At 36.0% G+C, this 19379-nt stretch overlaps 1 protein-coding gene across 19 annotated transcripts in view; it reads left to right on the top strand.

The window, feature by feature from the left end:
• The window catches only part of Stxbp5l (syntaxin binding protein 5L), a 210654-nt gene that overhangs the window by 155891 nt on the left and 35384 nt on the right, over nt 1-19379 (top strand). For 5 of the 19 annotated variants that reach the window (XM_075962282.1, XM_075962220.1, XM_075962274.1 and 2 more), the window contains one exon: nt 8845-8937. The exons of 5 other annotated variants lie outside the window; for them this stretch is intronic. In XM_075962282.1, the coding sequence (XP_075818397.1) occupies nt 8845-8937 (93 nt within the window). Of the gene's footprint in view, nt 1-8844; nt 8944-16974; nt 17026-19379 lie in introns of all 19 variants that reach the window. 9 more of the 19 variants (XR_012909712.1, XM_075962192.1, XM_075962155.1 and 6 more) reach the window with 3 other exon arrangements.

Genomic DNA, 19379 nt, shown 5'->3' with positions numbered 1-19379 from the left:
TTCCTGTCTGGTTTTCCTGCCTATATTTCCTGCCTGGTCAATCAGTGTTTATTTAAAACATGATTGACAGAATACAGACAATTCTCCCGCACCAATTTACACTTTATGTGCTATAAGTTATATTCAAAACCTTTTTACATATATTTAAAAACTTAATTTTTTGTACACTGTGCAATAAGGTATCCATATTGTAGAACTTTGTCATGTATTGATACTGACTTTTTGATACAAAATCCAAATAGTTTCTCAATTTAACTTTTAATTTTGTTGTATCTCTTCTTTTGAACATTTTTATATTAAAAAATGATCAATATTTTATAGTTTACCTTCCTTTTATTTTCTATCTGTGTGTGTGTGTGTGTGTGAGAGAGAGAGAGAGAGAGAGAGAGAGAGAGAGAGAGAGAGAGAGAGAGAAAGAGAGAAAGAGAGAAGAGAAGAGAAGAGAAAGTTTTGTGGGTACATTGTAGCATGATTTTTAATTGGTCTTAATAATAAAAGCTCAGAGTCAACTATCTGGGTAAAAGCTGAAGGATCAGAGAAGCAGAACAACCAGCCACTAGAGTTCTTACATCTACCAATGCTCAGATCAAAGGGGCGATCCTGCCCTCGGACTGCATCCTCAGAATGAATGTTTCAGACTACTGCCTCAGACTGTTGCCTCAGATTGCACTGAGCTCCTATCTCCTCCCTCCTTATATTCCTCTCCCTACCCAACCCTATCACTCCTGTCTCCACCTCCCTAGTGCTAGGATTAAAGGTATGGGATCCCAAGTGCAATTATCACCTTTGTGTGAGCTCTGTTTCTCTTTTATACAGATTCAATCTTTTGTGGCCCAGGGTGGCCTTGATCATTCTGCTTCTGTCTCCCAAATCCTGGGATTAAAGGTGTGTGCCCCCTGACCTCTAGTGGTTTAGCTCTGCACTCTGATCTTCAGGCAAGCTTTATTTGTTAAAACACAAAATATCACCATGGTGTTAATGCATATTTGTGTACTTGCATGTTGAGGCCAGGGGTTAGCCTTAGAGGTCTTTTCTTAGGAGCTGTCTACATTGTTCTGTGAGGCAGAGTATCTCACTGGGACCTAGGGCTCACCAATCAGATTGACTAGCTAGCCAGTAGGCCCCAGATGCCTGCTCATCTCAGCTTCCCCAGCACTGGGATTATCAAGACCTGCCATGACATCCAGCTTTTGATATGCATTCTGGGGACCCAGAATTCTGGGGACCTGACTCAGGTCCTCATGCTAGTGCAGCAAGCACTTTACAGACTGAGCCATCTCCATGCCCTTTCTCCTTTCTTCTGCACAAGGGTTAAGTAATTGTTGAGATTACTTGTTCTTTGAAGTTTAAGTAACATTTCTCTTTTATAACAATTGCTTCATGTATTCTTTATTTTGCATAATTATCCTTTCTCTTTAAAGAAATTTCTCTCCATTATGGACATTTTTGATTAGCCTTAAATGATGTTTTATTTTGTTTATTTTTAACTTTTAATTTCTGCTTTTATCTTTATTAATTACCTGTATTTTCCTTTTCCTTTATTCTTACTTTTCAACTTTTTAGGTATATACTTAATTCTTCTGTTTTCATTATTTATTAAACATTCCTATAAGTATTCAATGCTAGATTTCCCTTTGAATTCCATACTAAATATATCACATTTATTTTATAATAGTTATTTTATTAAAATTCATTTTGTGATATATTCTAGTTCTTTTTTCTTTTATTGAAAATAGTTTTTTTATACAATATATCCTGAATATAGTTTCCCTTCACTCTACCTCTCCAGTTTCTACCCACCTCTCCTCCCATCTGGACCCACTCCCTTTCTGTCTCTTGTTAGAAAGCAAACAGATAATGTAATACATTATAAAAGAAAAAACAAGCACAAACCAATTCGAATAGGCCAAAACAGAAGAAAATGGTACAAGAAACAGATATAGATGCAGAGACCCACTTGTACACACACTCAGGAATCCCATAAAAACACCAAACTGAAAGTCATAATATATACACAAAAGACCTGTTGGGTAAAAGTAATAAATAACATTTAAAAATAAAAAATAAAATGTTTGCCAGGCAGCAGTGGCACATGCATTTAATCCCAGCACTTAAGAGGGAGAGGCAGCGAGATCTCTGTGAGTTTGAGGCCAGCCTGGTCTACCCAGCGAGTTCCAGGATAGGCTCCAAAGCTACACAGAGAAACCTTGTCTTGAAAAAATAAATTAGAAAAAGGGAAAAACCTGGATAGATATAAAACAAAGACCCTCCAAAGATGCTGTTCAGTTCATTTTCTGTTTGCCATTTACTCCTGACCATGCAGCCTAACCTTAAGAGTAATTTTCCCAGTGAGACTTCCTGGAAGAAAATTAAATTTTCATTTGCAAATGGTTATCATTTGGAGATAGTGTCTGGGTTTGTGTCCAGAAGCAGTGGGACCCCATCTGCTGCCAACCTGTGTAAGCCCTGTGCATGCTGCCTCAGTCTCTGAGTTCACATTGCCGCAGGCCTAATGTGCTTAGATGACCTTGTTTTCCTGGTGTCCTCCAGCCCCTCTGACTCTTAACACTCTTTCTGCCTCTTCTTCCACAGGGTTCTCTAAGCCCTGGAGTAGGGATTTGATAGAGACATCATGTTTTAAGCCAAGTGTTCCATTGTTTTCTCCATCTATTGCAATTGAATGCTTTACTAGGTATAAGTCTGGACTATCATCTGTTGTCTCTTAGAGTAGTTTGTAGAACATCTGTCCAGTGCCTTCTACATTTTAGAGTCTCATTTGGGAAGTCAGGTGTTATTTGTCTTCATATGTGACTTTTCTTTTTCCTTTGCAGCTTATAATATTCTTTCTTTGTTTTGTATGTTTAGTGTTTTGATTGTGGGCTGGGGAATTTCTCTTCTGGTATTCTGTAAGCTTGTACCTTGATAAGCATCTCCTTCTTTAGGTTAGGGAAATTTTATTCTATGATCTTGTTAAAAATATTTCCTGTGCCTTTGACCTGGGTTTCTTCTCTTTCCTCTTTTCTTATTACTCTTAGATTTGGTCTTTTCATAGTGTCCCAGATTTCCTAGATGTTTTGTTCCAGTTTTTTAGACTTAACATTTTCTTTAATTGGGCTATCCATCTCTTCTATCATGTCTTCCATATCTGAAATTCTCTCTTCAATCTCTTGTATTCTGCTGATGAGGCTTGTATCTAAGATTCCTGTTCACATTCCTAAATCTTTCATTTCCAGATCTCCCTCACATGGTTTTTCTTTATTGAGTCTCTCTCTCTCTCTCTCTCTCTCTCTCTCTCTCTCTCTCTCTCTCTCTCTCTCTTTCAGGCAGGTCTTGAACTGTTTTATTAATTTCCTCCCACAGTTTGTGTTTTCTTAGATTTGTTTAATTGATTTATTCATTTCCTCTTTAAGGACATCTATCATACTTACAAAGGCTGTTTTAAGGTCTTTGTCTTGTCTTCAGGTATGCTCTAATACTCAGGGCCTGCTGTGCTGGGTTTGTTGTGCTTTAGTAGAAACATGCTGTCCTGGCTATTACTGATTGTGTTTTTACACTGGCATCTAAGCATCTGAGTTTGGGGAAATTGTAAATCTGGGTGCTGATATCTGGTTTTGTCTTTGTGGGGTGGGTGTTTTGTTCCTTAGTTTCTGTTGCCCTGTGTGGTTCTTAGGAGAGTGTGGTATTTGTGTGTTGCCTGGTAGAAAATTCTTCCAGGATCCTGCTAGGTGTAGTCACTGAGGGTTCTAGGTAAAAGCTATTTCTAGGTATTGGGATCCTACACTTAGGAATGGGGTTGAGCTAGGAGGGGAGCTGAGGGAGTTCAAAGAAGGGAAGAGAGCAGGGTTTTCCACCTGGATCTGCTAAGTCCCCTAGAAATGGGCACAGAAATTGGAGAGAGACGCCACAGCAGGTAATCTGCTACAGAGCTGGGGATGAGTTTGGAGAGTTGGGTTTGGAAGAAAGGAGGGAGAAGTGAATGATCTCCTATCTACCTTCTTAGCCAGCAGGAGGGGCCTGTGGGTTCTCAGGGGATACCTGCTGGGGTTGGAGGCTAGGATAAAGCAATGAGTCTGGAGACAGAAGCTGAAGGGAAGAGCTGTGTGATTCACCAGAGATGGGGGCAGAGAAGAGGGGGAGCTCTCCTAAAGGGCTGAGGATGAGACTGGCATTGGACTTGGAGGAGAAGAGAAGGAGGTAAAAATCTTAGGTTAACCTCCCTGCTTCCCTGAATGGAGTGGGAATGTTTCCTTTTCCTTTTCTTTTGTTTTTGACCCAAGTTACTCTAAGTGAATTGGTAGCATTCAGTAGTAGTAGTGTTACTATGTTTCTTGTGTTGCCATTTAGATTCTGCTTACTTGACCTGCCAAGAACTGAAAATCAGTAAATTAAAATACTGTATAGCAATATATTTGTTGCTTTTCTTTCTATCTGCTGTGTTTTTATTGCTCAGGGTATTTTTTTTACTTATTATGTCATTTTTATATGTTGATATTTGGAAAGCATATCCATTTAAAGTATAACTTTTACCAGTCAGTATATTTTTACTTTACATGTTATGTTTTTTCCACAAGTTTTACCTATATTATCAATACCATAACTCAAGCTTTTCTAATTTCAATTTGAGAATAACTTAACCCTAACTCTCTGGTTAAACATTTTTAGATTATAGTACATAAGCTTCAGTGTTTACACATCTTAAAATATCAGCCAGACTTATTTAACAAGTAAATATAAACATGTAAAAGTCCCAGTTGAAAACATAATGTGTATAACTTTATTTCTGATCTCCACAACAGCCCTACTGCTCTCCTAGCTCCGTGTATTATCACTTGTATGTGTTTACTACCATAAAGCAAAATTGTGATGTTTTGTTATAAATAAAATCTTATGCCGTTTACTTTTCTTGTTTATCTCTCCTCTCTTCCCTCCTTCCCTCTGTGTGTATTTCCTACCCATCTCTGTTACAACATGATAGTTTTGCTATGTAATAGCTCATATGAATATGCCTCAATTTAATGTAGCATAACGGTTGGTGGTTTGAGGCTTTTATAAATGAGCTGATATGACTATATTCTACATTTTTAATGAAATATCTACTAATTTCTGTAGCATATGTATCTAGAAGTAGAACTGGGGGAATGTCAATTATGCAAATGTGCAGATTTAGTAAAAGAGATTTTTAAAGTAGTGGTACCAATTTATTTCCACTTAAAGTTCTCAAAAGGTCCATTCTTTCATATACTTCCTGATATTCAACTTTATGGCAATTAATTTTAAAATTATCGTTGTTTTGAAGTGCATGTAGTCTTATCTCATTGTAGGGTTAAATTGGATTGCACATCTCTAATGTCTGATGACTTTGACGAGTTCTAAATGTACTTACTATTAATCTTCTTTTATAGGATATTTAATTCTTTTCCTCATTGCGATTAGGTCACCAACTTTTTCATATTAATTTCTTTATTGATTGCGTGTATGTGAGGGGGTGCTGGACTGAAGTCTTTTGCTTCATGTATATAGTATAGAATATCTTGTTCCTTCTCTGTGGCTTTCTCTTTACTTTCTTTTTTATTGATTTCTGTTGAGCTGTACATTTTTGTCTGCTCCCCTCCATGACTCTCCCCTCCCCTCCAACCCTCCCCCAAGTTTCCCATGCTCCCAATTTACTCAGGAGATCTTGTCTTTTTCTACTTCCCATGTAGATTAGATCTATGTATGTCTCTTTTAGGGTCCTCATTGTTGTCTAAGTTCTCTAGGATTGTGATTTGTGGGCTGGTTTTTTTTTTTTTTTGCTTTATGTTTAAAAAACACTTAAGAGTGAGTATGTACTAATTGTCTTTTTATGTCTGGGTTACCTCACTCAAAATGATGTTTTCTAGCTCCATCCATTTGCCTGCAAAATTCAAGATATTATTTTTTTCTGCTGTGTAGTACTCCATTGTGTAAATGTACCACATTTTCCTTATCCATTCTTTGGTCCAGGGGCATTTAGGTTGTTTCCAGGTTCTGGCTATGACAAACAATGCTGCTATGAACATAGTTGAGCACATGTCCTTGTGGCACGATTGAAAGTCAGTGCTAGTTCTAATGTAGTTCAATTTGAAAATGCTTTATTTTATTTGAGTACTTTATGAGGTTTTGTTTAAAGAAAATCTTTGCCCATTCCATGATCATGAAGTAACTTTTGACACTATCATCTAGAATTTTATTGTTTTATATTTCATATTAACTTTCATTTGGAATTTGTTCTGTATCTAATATGAGGAAAGAGCTGTTTAGCTATCCAATGGATAAGTGAGATTTGTTTGGAAACTGCCCTTTCCTTCACTACACGAAAGTGGAGATTTGGCTCTGATTCAGTGGACTTTACCTGTGTTGCATGTGTTTGCATGTGTGTATAGGTTATATCTTCCATCCTAAATATAATTTATACCACTTTTTCAGACCACAATGTTTTAATTAATATCACTTCATAAATATTGTTGACAGTGTAGTTTTTCTAAATTTTTTGGCCTTTTTCAAGATTATTTTATATATTCTAGTTTTTGTAACTTTTAGGAATAATTTATTACAACATAAACATGTTTACATTGTTATTACAATTTCACTAGTTATAGATCAATCAGGTATAATTCACATGCTTGAAAATATTGAATTTCACCTTTGTGTGTGGGTTCTTTATCTCAGTAGTGATTTTTAATTTTTGCTGTATAAGTATTGTTCATCTTTAATTAGATTTCTTTTGTGTTTGATTTTTCAATTATAAATGTCATTTAATTTTCTAGATATTTTTGTATAAAGTACAAAAGTAACAATTAATATTTACAAATTGTACTTGCTTCCAGCAACTTGTTAAATTTACAAATTCTAATTTTATAAATTCTTTCGGATTATCTACATATTTAATTATATTCCCAGTGTAACGGCATTTCTATTTCTAAAAAAAAATATCTTCTAAAAAAAATGTTGTTGGTCTGAAAAAGCATGGGATAAATCCGGACTAGCTGAACATAGAGGACAATGAGGAATACTGAGAACTCAAGAACAATCACAGTGGGTTTTTGATCCTACTGCACGTACTGGCTTTGGGGGAGCCTAGGCAGTTTGGATGGTCACCTTAGGAGACCTGGATAGAGGTGGGCGGTCCTTGGGCTTCCCACAGGTCAGGGAACCCTGATTGCTCTTCGAGCAGATGAGGGAGGGTGACTTGATCTGGGGACGGGGAGGGAAATGGGAGGCGGTTGTGGGGAGGAGGCAGAAATCCTTAATAAATAAATAAATTAAAAAAAAAAGAAAACTAAAAAAAAATGTTGTTTAAGTCCTCCCTATAGTTATGATGCATAATAGATATGATGTTAGTAGCTTCTTTGTTTCTGATCTCAGGGTTAAGGACTTAAAATGTTTATAATTATAAGATAATTGCTGAAAAGTTTAGGGTGTGAGCATCCTACCTGTTTCCCTCTTCCTATGTGTTTATTGTTTTATGAGAGATAGGACACCTCTGGAAACTCCGCTGCACTGCTGTTCTTAGGGTAACCTAGAGGGGCTAGTATGCAATCAAGTAGATACTTCAAACCAGGACAATTTTGACTACCTCCATATTTTTTTATTGTAGGTAAAATTATCTATTATGATGGAATTAATTTATCACTTTAGTACTAATAATGACAATTGAGTGCATCTTTCTAAATGGGATAGATACAGTATTTTCTCTATGAAAAAAATTTTAGATTTTTTTCAATAGTATTCCCCACAAACAATATCATTGGAGAGTCTTAGACACCCCCCCCCCATTAAATCCTCTAAAACTGGTGAAAATATTCAATGTTAGTCAATTGGAATAAGATAAACTAGAACTAAGGAAAATAGTAATCATTTTATATAGTTTTTATTTTTTCTCAAAGTCTCTTAGCCCTTAATAAGCTACAAATAACAGAGATAAAGGTTCAGACTGTGAAGTATTTCCTTGAGGTAGCAAAAGAGAATAGGATGTAGACTGGGAGTTATAGAATCGCGAGTCAACTGGAATCTCATATTCTCATTATTTAAGATAATATAAGGTTTTAATATTACTAGTTCATTTACTAAACAATTTAATGACTATTTTCAGTTTCCATGGATAGACATTAGGCTATCCACTGAAGAAAAGATAAGAACAGAAAGTAAACATACTTCATCACAAGTAGAACTAGAGTCCATGTATTATTTTAATAATGTTAAATTTTAATGCTTTTTTAAAGCTATGAAATGCTTTTCACTCAGCAGATGATGTTGTGTAATGTTTCCTGTATAAGTTCATCTCCCAAGAGAGTTGGGTAGGTCCTAGTATTCAATCCTACCCCCTACCCCACTTTTGGGACACAAAAGCTCATCAACCCTTTAATTTTAGGGTTGTATCTTCTCTTGAATATGGACCCTTTTTCAAATCCTGTGCCCGGGAGAGCATCCTCTTCTATCCCCATCAAGGTCCCAAGACTCCTTCTATTTCTATTATTATCATCAAACTTATAATTTCTATTTTCCATAGTCTACAAAAAACTTAATATGCAACCAAGTCCACTGAAAACTAGGTTGACAGATATTTTATTAAACTTTATTAAATTATCATAATAGTGGTGTCATAAAATAGTCAAAAAATGGATGGGCCAACTCAGTCTTTTCTCAGGCTTGGACTTGATCTAGATTCAGTAGCCCAGTTTTAGTACTACATGCACACACACAGTCCAGCCCATGAGAGCACACAGACCTCCTGTGTAGTCATTAAGAAACTGACCTTTAAGATATATCTTAGTTCACTAGAGCTGAGAAATCATATGCCAATAGTCTTGTATTCCCTTCCCTTAGGACTTGCCACCAGAACTCCTGAGGCAGCACCAGGCTTTTATAGGAATGAAATGCCAGCTGGGAGACAGAGGAATCAAGTACACCACTTGCCAGGTGAAGGTGAAAATCTTTTCTGTGAATAAATAAAAGACTTGTTTCTTCCCAATTTGCTTCACAGTTTAAGACTTGCTTTTCATTTGTTGTGCTGAAAACACAGGTCAAAACATGGCAAATAAAAACATGTTACTAGAAGCATTTATTCAAACCAGAGACGTTTATGTCACAGTATAAAAGTAGGGATTCCTAAGGCTTTTGTCTTGATCTTGAAATGTTCCATAGAATTTTTTTATACAAAATACAGCTGAATAACCTCATAAAACCTGTAAGAAAGTAGAACAGGACAACCAGGAAATTCAGAGGAAATTTAAATGTCCCCCCAACTAGTGAGATTTTATTATAGAATCGCCATGAGCCTTTCTAAGCCAATGAATTGATTTCTGTAACCAGTACAACCACTGGTGATCCCAACAACTCTGTCAAAGCATTGCTGCTTTGGAACATTTTCCTGAAGAATTGTCCTTCACAGGTTTTATCAACCCAATCCTTTGCAGGGGCCTCAAAACCCAAAACTGCTCCCTGATACCCAAACCAACTTGACACAGTCTGTCTACCCTTCTTAAGTTAGTCATTAAAAAGTGGATATGGCCAGATTTGTAACTTTAAAGAGTTGTTCATTTTATAGATCTCAAGTAGCCAAGGAAGACAAAAGCACTTGTTAAAGCTTTATAGACATTAGCTTCTATATAACCTTCTGGTAAGCAAATTAAAGCTCAGAGTATTTCAATGGAAAGAAGTAAAATTTTAATTATTTATATTTGGTTAGAAAACCAAAGCTATCTCCCTGCCACCATCATTCATTCATTAAATGAGAAAAACAATGACAATTACAAAATAATCACTATCAAAATTATATGACTGAGCTACAAGGAAGAAGTAACTGAGTTATGAAGGGACTATTTAGCAAAAACATTAAAAAAGAACTTGATAAATATATCTTGAAATAGCAAAAGAAAATAGTTCACTACTTAAGTTCTGGGAAAAGACTATTTTGAAAATTACTTTATTGTTGTAGTTCATATAATTAATGTAACAAACTAGTTTGTTAAAAACTAATTTTTCTTTTATAGTACTTGAGCACAAATAAGGTACTTTTGTCCTGATTGTTCGATTTGATTTTTACAGCAACCCTATAAGGTTGCTGAGAAGAAAAGTTCTTTAACTCACTCCAGGATGCCTTGTGAGCAACAACTTGGCGCAAGACTAGATCGACAAGCCTCACAGGCTTCTGAGTACTTGATCTAAGTTAAATGGTAACAAATCATTTGGCCTCCTATTGTAAAAGGTTTAGAAGATAGATTGAAAACTGAGGTATTTCTGGGAATTTATAATTTGAAATATATATTAAATTAATCAGAAATGAAGTTTAATACTCAGTTGAAGAAGTATATGAAATTAAGTCATTCATTAGCTAATATTATCTAAATAGAAATATAAAGTATAAGATCGATGGCAATAAATATTTTTGTGCTAAGTCAAATTCTCATGACAATAACTCTCTTCCCACTGTATCTTAGCCTCTCTAAAGGGTAGGAAGGCAGCTATGGCAATACAATTGAAGAAAGCAGATCTTTCATGGCATGGTGACCCGAAATGCTTCTTTTCTTTTTAACTTTTTCCATATACATATCTGGTGTATCGGTCCTCTCAGTTTGTGGATTAGGACAAGGGAAATTCAATTGTCATACTCAATCACTCAATTAATCAATAAATATGTAAGTACACAGATAAACATCATAAACATTTTCATCAAATCAACTTTTATTTTAAATTAATGTGAGGTTTGTATGTTTCCTAGATGTCTAGACCCCTTAGGTAGTGTTTTCTTTTTATTATTTATTTTTGTTGTTGAAAAAAATTTCTGCCTCCTCCCCACCTCCCATTTCCCTCCCCCTCCCCCAACTCCTCTCTCCCTCTCCCCACTTCTTTCCCCCTCCCCCTACTCCATTCCCCCTCCCTCTCGAGACTGAAGAGCAGTCTGGATTCCCTGCCCTGTGGGAAGTCCAAGGTCCTCCCCCCTCCATCCAGGTCCAGGAAGGTGAGCATCCAAACAGGCTAGGCTCCCACAAAGCCAGTTCATGTAGTAGTAGGTAGTGTTTTCTATGTCAAGAAGATTGTGTATGTTGCTCAGTTTAAAGGGTATGACTTTGAAATCAGAAAACTGTAAACTTATCCAGGCACCTTCTATCACTGCATTAGTTAATAGCTTTAAATGTTTATCTGTGTCAGAACATAGGTTTGCCACAGTATATATCAGGCTTCTTTACAAATACGGGGGCAAGTATCTATGGTCTAAGGAGAGTAAGTTAGTTGCTCTTGATCATTCTAGGCTTGCAAATGCTCATTATGGCTTAGCTATAACGAGTTCAAAATCTTTCACTAGAAATCCAAAAATAAATCTAGTTCAAGAAACAACTGAGCAGCAGGCCTGAATTGGAAACTTCTAATCTATCTCTTATAGTATATATTATCTTTAAAGCCGTGGTAGCCATTAACACTTTGATTTAGAGTTTAACCTGTTTATGCATTGTTGATTCAGCTAGTGAAAGGAAGTTGTGGCTGAGATTTATTTGAAGTCTTTACATATGATGAACCATACTGCACCATCCACTGACTTTAAACTGAATGAAGAATTAGAAAAAGGATATTATAGGTGGTTAAAGGTCATGCTATTATCAACACACACAATGACAACTAAACAAAACCATACTTTAATGTCCAAAATTCTGTTTATATTTAAGGGCTGAGTATATTAACTCATTCTGGCATAAATTATGATAAGCTCAAATTGATTGCTTTGCCTTGTCATTAAACTTAAACCTAAATTTAGGAAGCATGAATAATAATCGCTTTGCAAAAGTTTATAATCTGCTGACGTGACCTTTAAACCTCAATTTATAAATGCATTTTGTTATAGGCAAGTCCTTTTACTTATTTGTTCTCACATAATGATTCTACTTAAAAGAACTTTAGGTAAATCAGCCAGAACATAGCCCAGTTGACAGAGTGCTTGCATAGCATGCATGAAGCCCTGAGCTCAGTCCCCAGCACAGCACAGACTAGGTGTGGTGGTGCAATACCTGCCATGACAACACTCAGGAAGCACAACAGGAGGGATCCCGAAAGTAAGCTCATCCTCAGCTATTGAGGCCAGCAGGACTATATGAGAAGCTTTCTCATATGAAATAAAAATGGAACCCAAGTCGATAGGTAGGGTTTAGTAAGTGTGGATTGAGTAAACTGTGGGGATGCTTTCCTTGGCATTTTATTTCTCTTATGTCAGGTGTATTGAGGTATAATCAACATAGAATAAAATTTAACTGTGTAGTGTGTAATTATTTGAGTTTTCTTGCCTTTGTTTTTATTTTTAAAAAGTATGCCACAGCACAATAAAAATAGCAATAAATTCCTGATAATTTGCTCAGAGCCAAATAGGGCTAGCTAGGGTCATAAGAAATCAAACAGAGCTGGTGCTATAGCACAGAAGTAACAGGCTGAACTCTTACCTAGCATGCATGAGGCCAGGTTTAATTCCTGGGAGAGAGGGAGGGATAGGAGATCAAACTGTCATGTTTGTTGAAACAATATTTCCTGACCCAGCTAAATTAGCTATCATATTTTTTGTGTGATTTTTTCTATAAACCAGTTGAGAAGTTCTTCCAAAATGATTTTGTTCTGTGTGAGATTGTGCAATATGAACAATGTGACCTAGTACATTTAATAGAGAATAAGTCATCATGGGCAAAGTGTGTGATGTTACTCTTAAAAAGACATTGGTGCCTTAGAACATACTAGCCTGTTATACCTGACAAAAAGAAGAAAGAAGAAAAAATAAAATTATATACTTCTAAATACTCACAACAGAAACACAATGCCCTCATTATTAACGAAACATTGTGAGATAAAATTTTAATCAAGAAAGAGCTGTAGCTAACTTGGGAGACAGCCAGCAGCAGGGTATTTAAGAAAACCCACAAAGGTGGCAAGGGTTTCTTAGGAAAAATTTTTCCTCTTTCTTTGGGCTAGACTTTTCGATCTGAGGGGAAAATAAGGAAACACAGATGCTTTCTGGTGGTAAATTTGCCTTTACTTTTTTGTGAAACTTTCTCTCTGAAAAATCTCTTTTCTCATGACTCTCCTCGGCAGCTTCATCTACACCACCACTTCTCTGGCCGCTGCTGTTCCTTCCTTCTTCTATGCTCCTCCTCTTACTGCACCGCGGCTGCTGCTCTTCCCCTCACAACCAAACTCTGAACAATTCTAAGTTACATTTTCAGGGCCCAACCCAATGTAACACATAAGTCAAGTCGTTTCCCTTAGCCTAGGGAGGTTGCATAGCTGGCCAGGGAGTAGTGTTTAGCCACGCATGTAGCTCAAATAGTTAGGGTTCCCAGACAGAAAAATGATGTTGGAATTCAAGACTTAACAATTAATTAGCTGGACCTTGAGTTTGGGGGGTATGTGTAGAAAGGTTCATGCTTGCAGGGAGTTGTGTCTAAAATTGCTTCAAGTCCTAGCATTGAATCAGCAAAAATACCTGTGAAAATGACTTCGTGTATTTATCCCTAGGAGCAACCAGATATTCATCTCCAGGGGCAACCAGCATGCTCTTTGTTCTGGAGTTTAAAATTAACTGTCTGCACAAAAGACTGTCTTTGTGACTGAGAATCCTATGTCAGTCTGAGTAATGTAAAATATCCTAATAATATTTCTATTCATCAAAATTTTACAGTTAAGCAGAAATCATCTTCCTGACCATCCTCAGCTATACGTGCACCCCTTAGATGGAATATTTTTATGAGATAAACATGAAAACAGCAGTGGGAAAACACCAAAAGTTGTTCTTAGGGAAGAAATGAAGTGGCTCATAAAATTACAGATAGAGGCAATGGTCCTGTAAGCCTTGCTAAACAGGATTATCTCCATCAGATAATTATTTGTCTGGTGGGTCAATACCTGAATTATCAATTGCCATATGCTGTATATTCCCACACCTCCTGCAAAGAGCCAAAAATATTAACTTGAAAAAGATTTAATTATAATCAATTTTTAGATCTAGTGAAGTTGAAGTTGACATCTACTCACACACAGTCCTCTTCTGTGCTAGTCTACCAGGTAGTAAGAAGATTCAACTCCATGTTCTATCTTTAACTAATGTTATGAAATAAAAATGGGATGTATATTTTAGATTAATCAGCAATAGAAAGGGAGAGATATAAAGAGCTGCATGAATTTAGTCCATATTTCATAAATTACATTTTATTCAAACCGAATCTACTCTGCCATTTACCACTGTCTCAGTTTACCCCTCTTGAGTAAGTGACTCCTGCTCTCACATGACAGATCTAAAGATGCTTGGGGAAGACTCACTGCCACTTTAGCACTAAGTGTGAATAGCACTCTAAATATACTTCTTAATAGTGTTGGCCTCTTATTCTCTGACATATAGATGTGTTCACCTAATCTGCTCAGCCTTCATTAGGGCAATCTGAGATACAACCCCAGACAGGGGAATAGTAGTTTATTCACAGAAAAGCTGAAGAATTTTGAAGGCATAAGAGGCCTGTTATTAGCATCACTATTAGGGAAGTTCTTCATCAATCCCTCATCCAGGCACTCTTCCCCTCCCCAAGTAGCACAATTGAGGACAAGATTTGTGAGAACAGTCCTAGGTTTCTGGTGGGAAGTAGTCTACAGAGGGCCAGGAAGGTAGGTGGTAATCTGGATACGAGCTGAGATTTCCAAACACTAGAGAAGATCTGAAACCAAAGTTAAATGCTAGAATATCAGTGATGAGGGAAACATAAGAATGGGTAGGGGATGTGACTTAGTTAGCAGAGTGCTTGCCAAGAATGCATGGAGACTTGGTACCATCGCCAGCGCCGTATAAACTAAGTATGTAATGCAATTCTATAATCCTAACACTTGAGTGCTGGAGACAACAGAATCATAATTTCAAAGGCACCCTCAAAGGCTTAATGAGTTTGAAGCCAGTTTAAACTTATGAAGAAACCCTGCCTATAGGAAAAGCAAGCAACAACAACAGCAAAGAGTAGTAGGGAATATGAATCTAATACTATAATAATTTCCCTGCTGTATTATCCTAGACTTTTAAAACCTATTAGGGATTGTAGGCCTTTCTTTTTTTTTTTTTTACAAAAAAAAAGAATCAATGTAATCTTTGAGAGAAAAGATACAGAGAGACAGAGAGGGAAGGAGGGAGGGAGGGAGGGCAGATGTAGATATGTTAAAAATTCTATTTTTAAAAAAGATAGAAACAATTTAAAAAATAAGAAATCCTTTTCAGTCTGTCTGAGTTATGAAATAACTCTTCTGAAGTACCATTATGTGGTCAATTTGAATGTATTAATAATAAACTCAAAGTAGCCAATAATATGTGGGATCACATTAAGGATAGAAACGAAAGCACTGCCCCTTGGAGCCGTTTAACCAAGAGCAAGCCCAGATTTGAAACCTCTGCTATACTTTCCCTATGTCTTTCATCCTCTTGTCTGTCTTTTGTAGGAGTCTGAATCTGTGCCTCTGTCTCCCATGTGCGCCTGTGTGTGTTTATCTCTGTCTGCCTGTGTCTATGTCTGTCTCTAGCAAAAAGCTTTGTTCTCTCATTCATTGAACCACACAGAAAGCATCACACAAATAAGAAACGAAGGAGACTTTACAGATGCCTTTAATAATCCCTACAATCCCTGCCAGGTTTAAAAGGGGGTTAAGTCACGGGCTCCAGCTGACCCAGATACTAAACAGTACTACAAGGATCATTGTTTTTCAAACAATGTCTTTATGTTACTTCCATCACTAATGGTGCATATTCATTTTATACGACTGCCTTCAGTCTATATTAGATGTTTTAAGCAAATTATTATCATAAAACCACATGTATACTCTGAATTATCATAAAAACCACATACTCTGGGTCAGGGCGTGGAAGAACATAGAATTTAGGATTACAGCTATCTATTAGCTTAGGATATAGAAGCTGATTAATTTTGGATGTAAAGTCCTGTGAAAGTTCCAGTTATTGGAATGTACAAAATATTTTCATAATACTATATCGCAGACCATTATTATGTAGGTTGTTTTGTTTATGTTTTGTTTAACAACATCTTCTGTTTGTGCTGAGTATAATATCACGTTATTAAAATCTGATTTTAATTCTTGTCAGTCTTTATAGACTGATGTGCAAATGTATTTTCACAGAGACAAAAGCATGCTGCTTTTATCAGAGTTTGTTTGCTTTTATGTAATATAGCATGGCTTATTATAGCCAACAGTCTATAGCACTGGGTCAAATCATAAAATAGAGATTTGTGTAACTTATGAAGCATGAGCAGCTCTTACATCTTTAGATTGTTGAAGTAAAATAAAAAGGAAGGTAATATTTCAGAACACAAGAAAAAAAACATATTTAAGGGCCAGAAAAATGACTCAGTGAGTAAAGATGATTGCTGCCAAACATGATGATTTGATAAACTTCCATTATGCATAACAACGATAAAAGTAAAGACTGAACAACACTAGTTTTTGAATCAAAAGAAGAAAATTCTCTTGTGTGTGAAATAATCAATGTACTGTCCATGGTAGATGAAATAACACTGATACTGTTAGCTATTTTAAACTAAGTTACCTTTAAAAAGTTAGTGTTTTTACTTTTATTGTTGTATATAATGTAAGTTTATACATTTATTGCAATATATCTGTTAAATATGTCTGAAATTCATTTTTAGTAATTTCCTATTAAGAAATTACTTATCATACCTTGTATAATAAACTATGCAAAAAATCACTTAATTATTTACTTTAGAAGCAAATGCTTTTCTCATGTTTCTGCTTGATTATTTAAAGTTTCCTACTGAATGGCAACCCAACTAACATTGGAACAACATTTCTGTTCTCATAAATGCATAGTAAGTGTAACTTCCAGGATGCTACTGACGATGAAACATGCTGTCCCCCACACTCCTCTTCTATTTCATATAATTAACTACTGCCTTTTTCCTTTTTCTGTTTTTTCAGTCAAAGGATCAAGAAAGTTAAGTCTGCCAACAGATCTTAAGGCTGATCTTGGTACGGTAGGCAAAAGCCAACAACTTTAAGTTTTCTTACATTCATTTGGCTGAACATTTTTACCAACCAATCCATAAATGACATAATGCTTCCTAGATAGCCATATCTAATAGCTTTCCAAAGAAGGCTTTTGTGAAAATCACCATAGAGTTCTGTTGGCAGCATTCAACATTACGTTTGTTAAAAATCATTTTATTTACAAAATTACATTTTATAAATCATTACACATCAAGGTATGTAATGTTTCTTGTTTTCTTTTCATCACAAAAATGTTTTATTTGTTATATATATGGACTTTATGACTGTAATCTTGTGAATGAGCATTCTTCTGGATTCTTTTCCCTATTGTATATGTTAGTACTGCTTATAATTAACACTATTTCACCAAAAAAGTCTCGCACAAAATAAAATGGAGTTCTGGTTCTAATTTTGCTCTGTTTTTTGTTTGTTTGTGTTTTGGTTTTGGTTGTTTGTTTCTTTGTTTTCAGTTTAGTTTATTTTGTTTTAGGAACACTGTAGACAATTTGATTCAAGGAGCTTGGTTTGTGTAGTGGTAATAGGCTTAGGCATTAAAGTCTGACACTGGAATGTACTTCCTTAGACAGGCCTTCCACACTTCTTTCAGTGCTTGTATCTTCTTGTTTGCATATGAGACTTTTAGTTTTGCTTTTTGAAACTTCATTAAATAAACTATATTTTAATTTCCTTTACTCTGACACAAAGCTATAGAGGGAAATCCAACTAAGGTCTTAGTAAAACAGACAAGCTACAATCACCTTTGTGCTGGTCTTCAGGTGTAAAAAGCTGCTTTGTATTGCCCTCTTTTAGCTCTTTAAGATTGTGGTTATTACTATTTCCAGTATTTTTTTCTTCTGAAAGCAGAAACTAAGATCATTGCTGCAAACTGGTAGAATTTAAAGTCCATGACAATTAGGTCTGGTAGGATTCTATGCTAAATCTATCAGGCCTTGAGCTTTTGTTTAGTTGGGAGGTTTTTAGTTCTGCTTCTCTCTCAATAGGGATTGTGGGTCTATTTAAATTATTTACTACATCTTGACTTAACTTCGATAGATCATATATATCCAGAAATTCATCCATATCCTTTAGGTCTTCCTGTTTGGCAGGTTATGGATTTTTTTAAAAATATGTTCTTATGTTTTTCTGATTTCCCTACAGTCTGTTACAGCATCTCTTTTTCTTCTATCATTTTATTAATTTGGATCGACTTTCGCCTTCTTTTTGGGAGTAGGGGGGTCTTCGAGGCAGGGTTTCTCTGTAGCTTTGGAGCCTGTTCTGGAACTAGCTCTTGTAGACCAGACTGGCTTTAAACTCACAGAGATCTGCCTGCCTCTGCCTCCGAAGCGCTGGGATTAAAGGCATGAGCCACCACCATCTAGCATCTTTCTCTTTCTTTATTTTTAATTGATTTTTGTTGAGCTCTACATTTTTCTATGTTCCCCTCCCTGCCTCTCCCCTAGCCTTCAACCCTCTCCCAAGGTCCCCATGCCTCCCAATTTACTCAGGAGATCTTGTCTTTTTCTACTACCCATGTAGATTAGATCTATATATCTCTCTCTTAGGGTCCTCATTGTTGTTTAGGTTCTCTGAGATTGTGATTTATTAGCTGGTTTTCTTTGCTTTATATTTAAAACCACTTATGAGTAAGTACATGTGATAATTGTCTTTCTGTGTTACCTCACTCAAAATGATGTTTTCTATCTCCATCCATGTAACAGCGTAAATGAATGCAGACAGATTGTAAAAATATATTCAGCTTTAATGGGGAAATAGACTTACAGAACCACCGTTCCAGCGGAGACCAGGAAAGCAGAAGGGGCACAGCAGGCTCCCACTCACCCGATTTATAAGTAAACATTTGCCCGAGGTGAACACGCCCCCTAAGGGGCTGGGCTTATTCCTACATTTCCCCTTTTGTCTAAATAAGACAGAACTAAACCAAATACAACTATATACTAGAATAACAAATAATAAATATAACAAACAATATTGAGAACAAAAGTTTTGCTAAACATTCTATCTGAAGGAGTCTAAATAATGTAGAGAGTAACTACAATTATATAATCTTTAACTCCATCAAAGATCTGAGAAGGGAATAAATATTACTTAACAAATGAGAGATATCCAAAATGTGCAACAAATGACATAGACAACTGACTACCTGGGCAATCATCCAAAGTCTCATTTGCAATGTTGAATTAACCAACGTTGACTAAGGCCTAACATAACTGACATACCATTATTAAATGCAAGGAACTTTTTTAGAATTATCCTACCCTGTCTTGGCAAGATAAGACAATCCTGTTTCATATCTTTGTCAATAGTTGAGGTATGGG

Source organism: Microtus pennsylvanicus, chromosome 1 (genome assembly GCF_037038515.1).
Source record: "Microtus pennsylvanicus isolate mMicPen1 chromosome 1, mMicPen1.hap1, whole genome shotgun sequence".
Classification (NCBI taxonomy): Eukaryota; Metazoa; Chordata; class Mammalia; order Rodentia; family Cricetidae; genus Microtus; species Microtus pennsylvanicus.
This window is presented reverse-complemented; position numbering and strand designations above follow the sequence as displayed.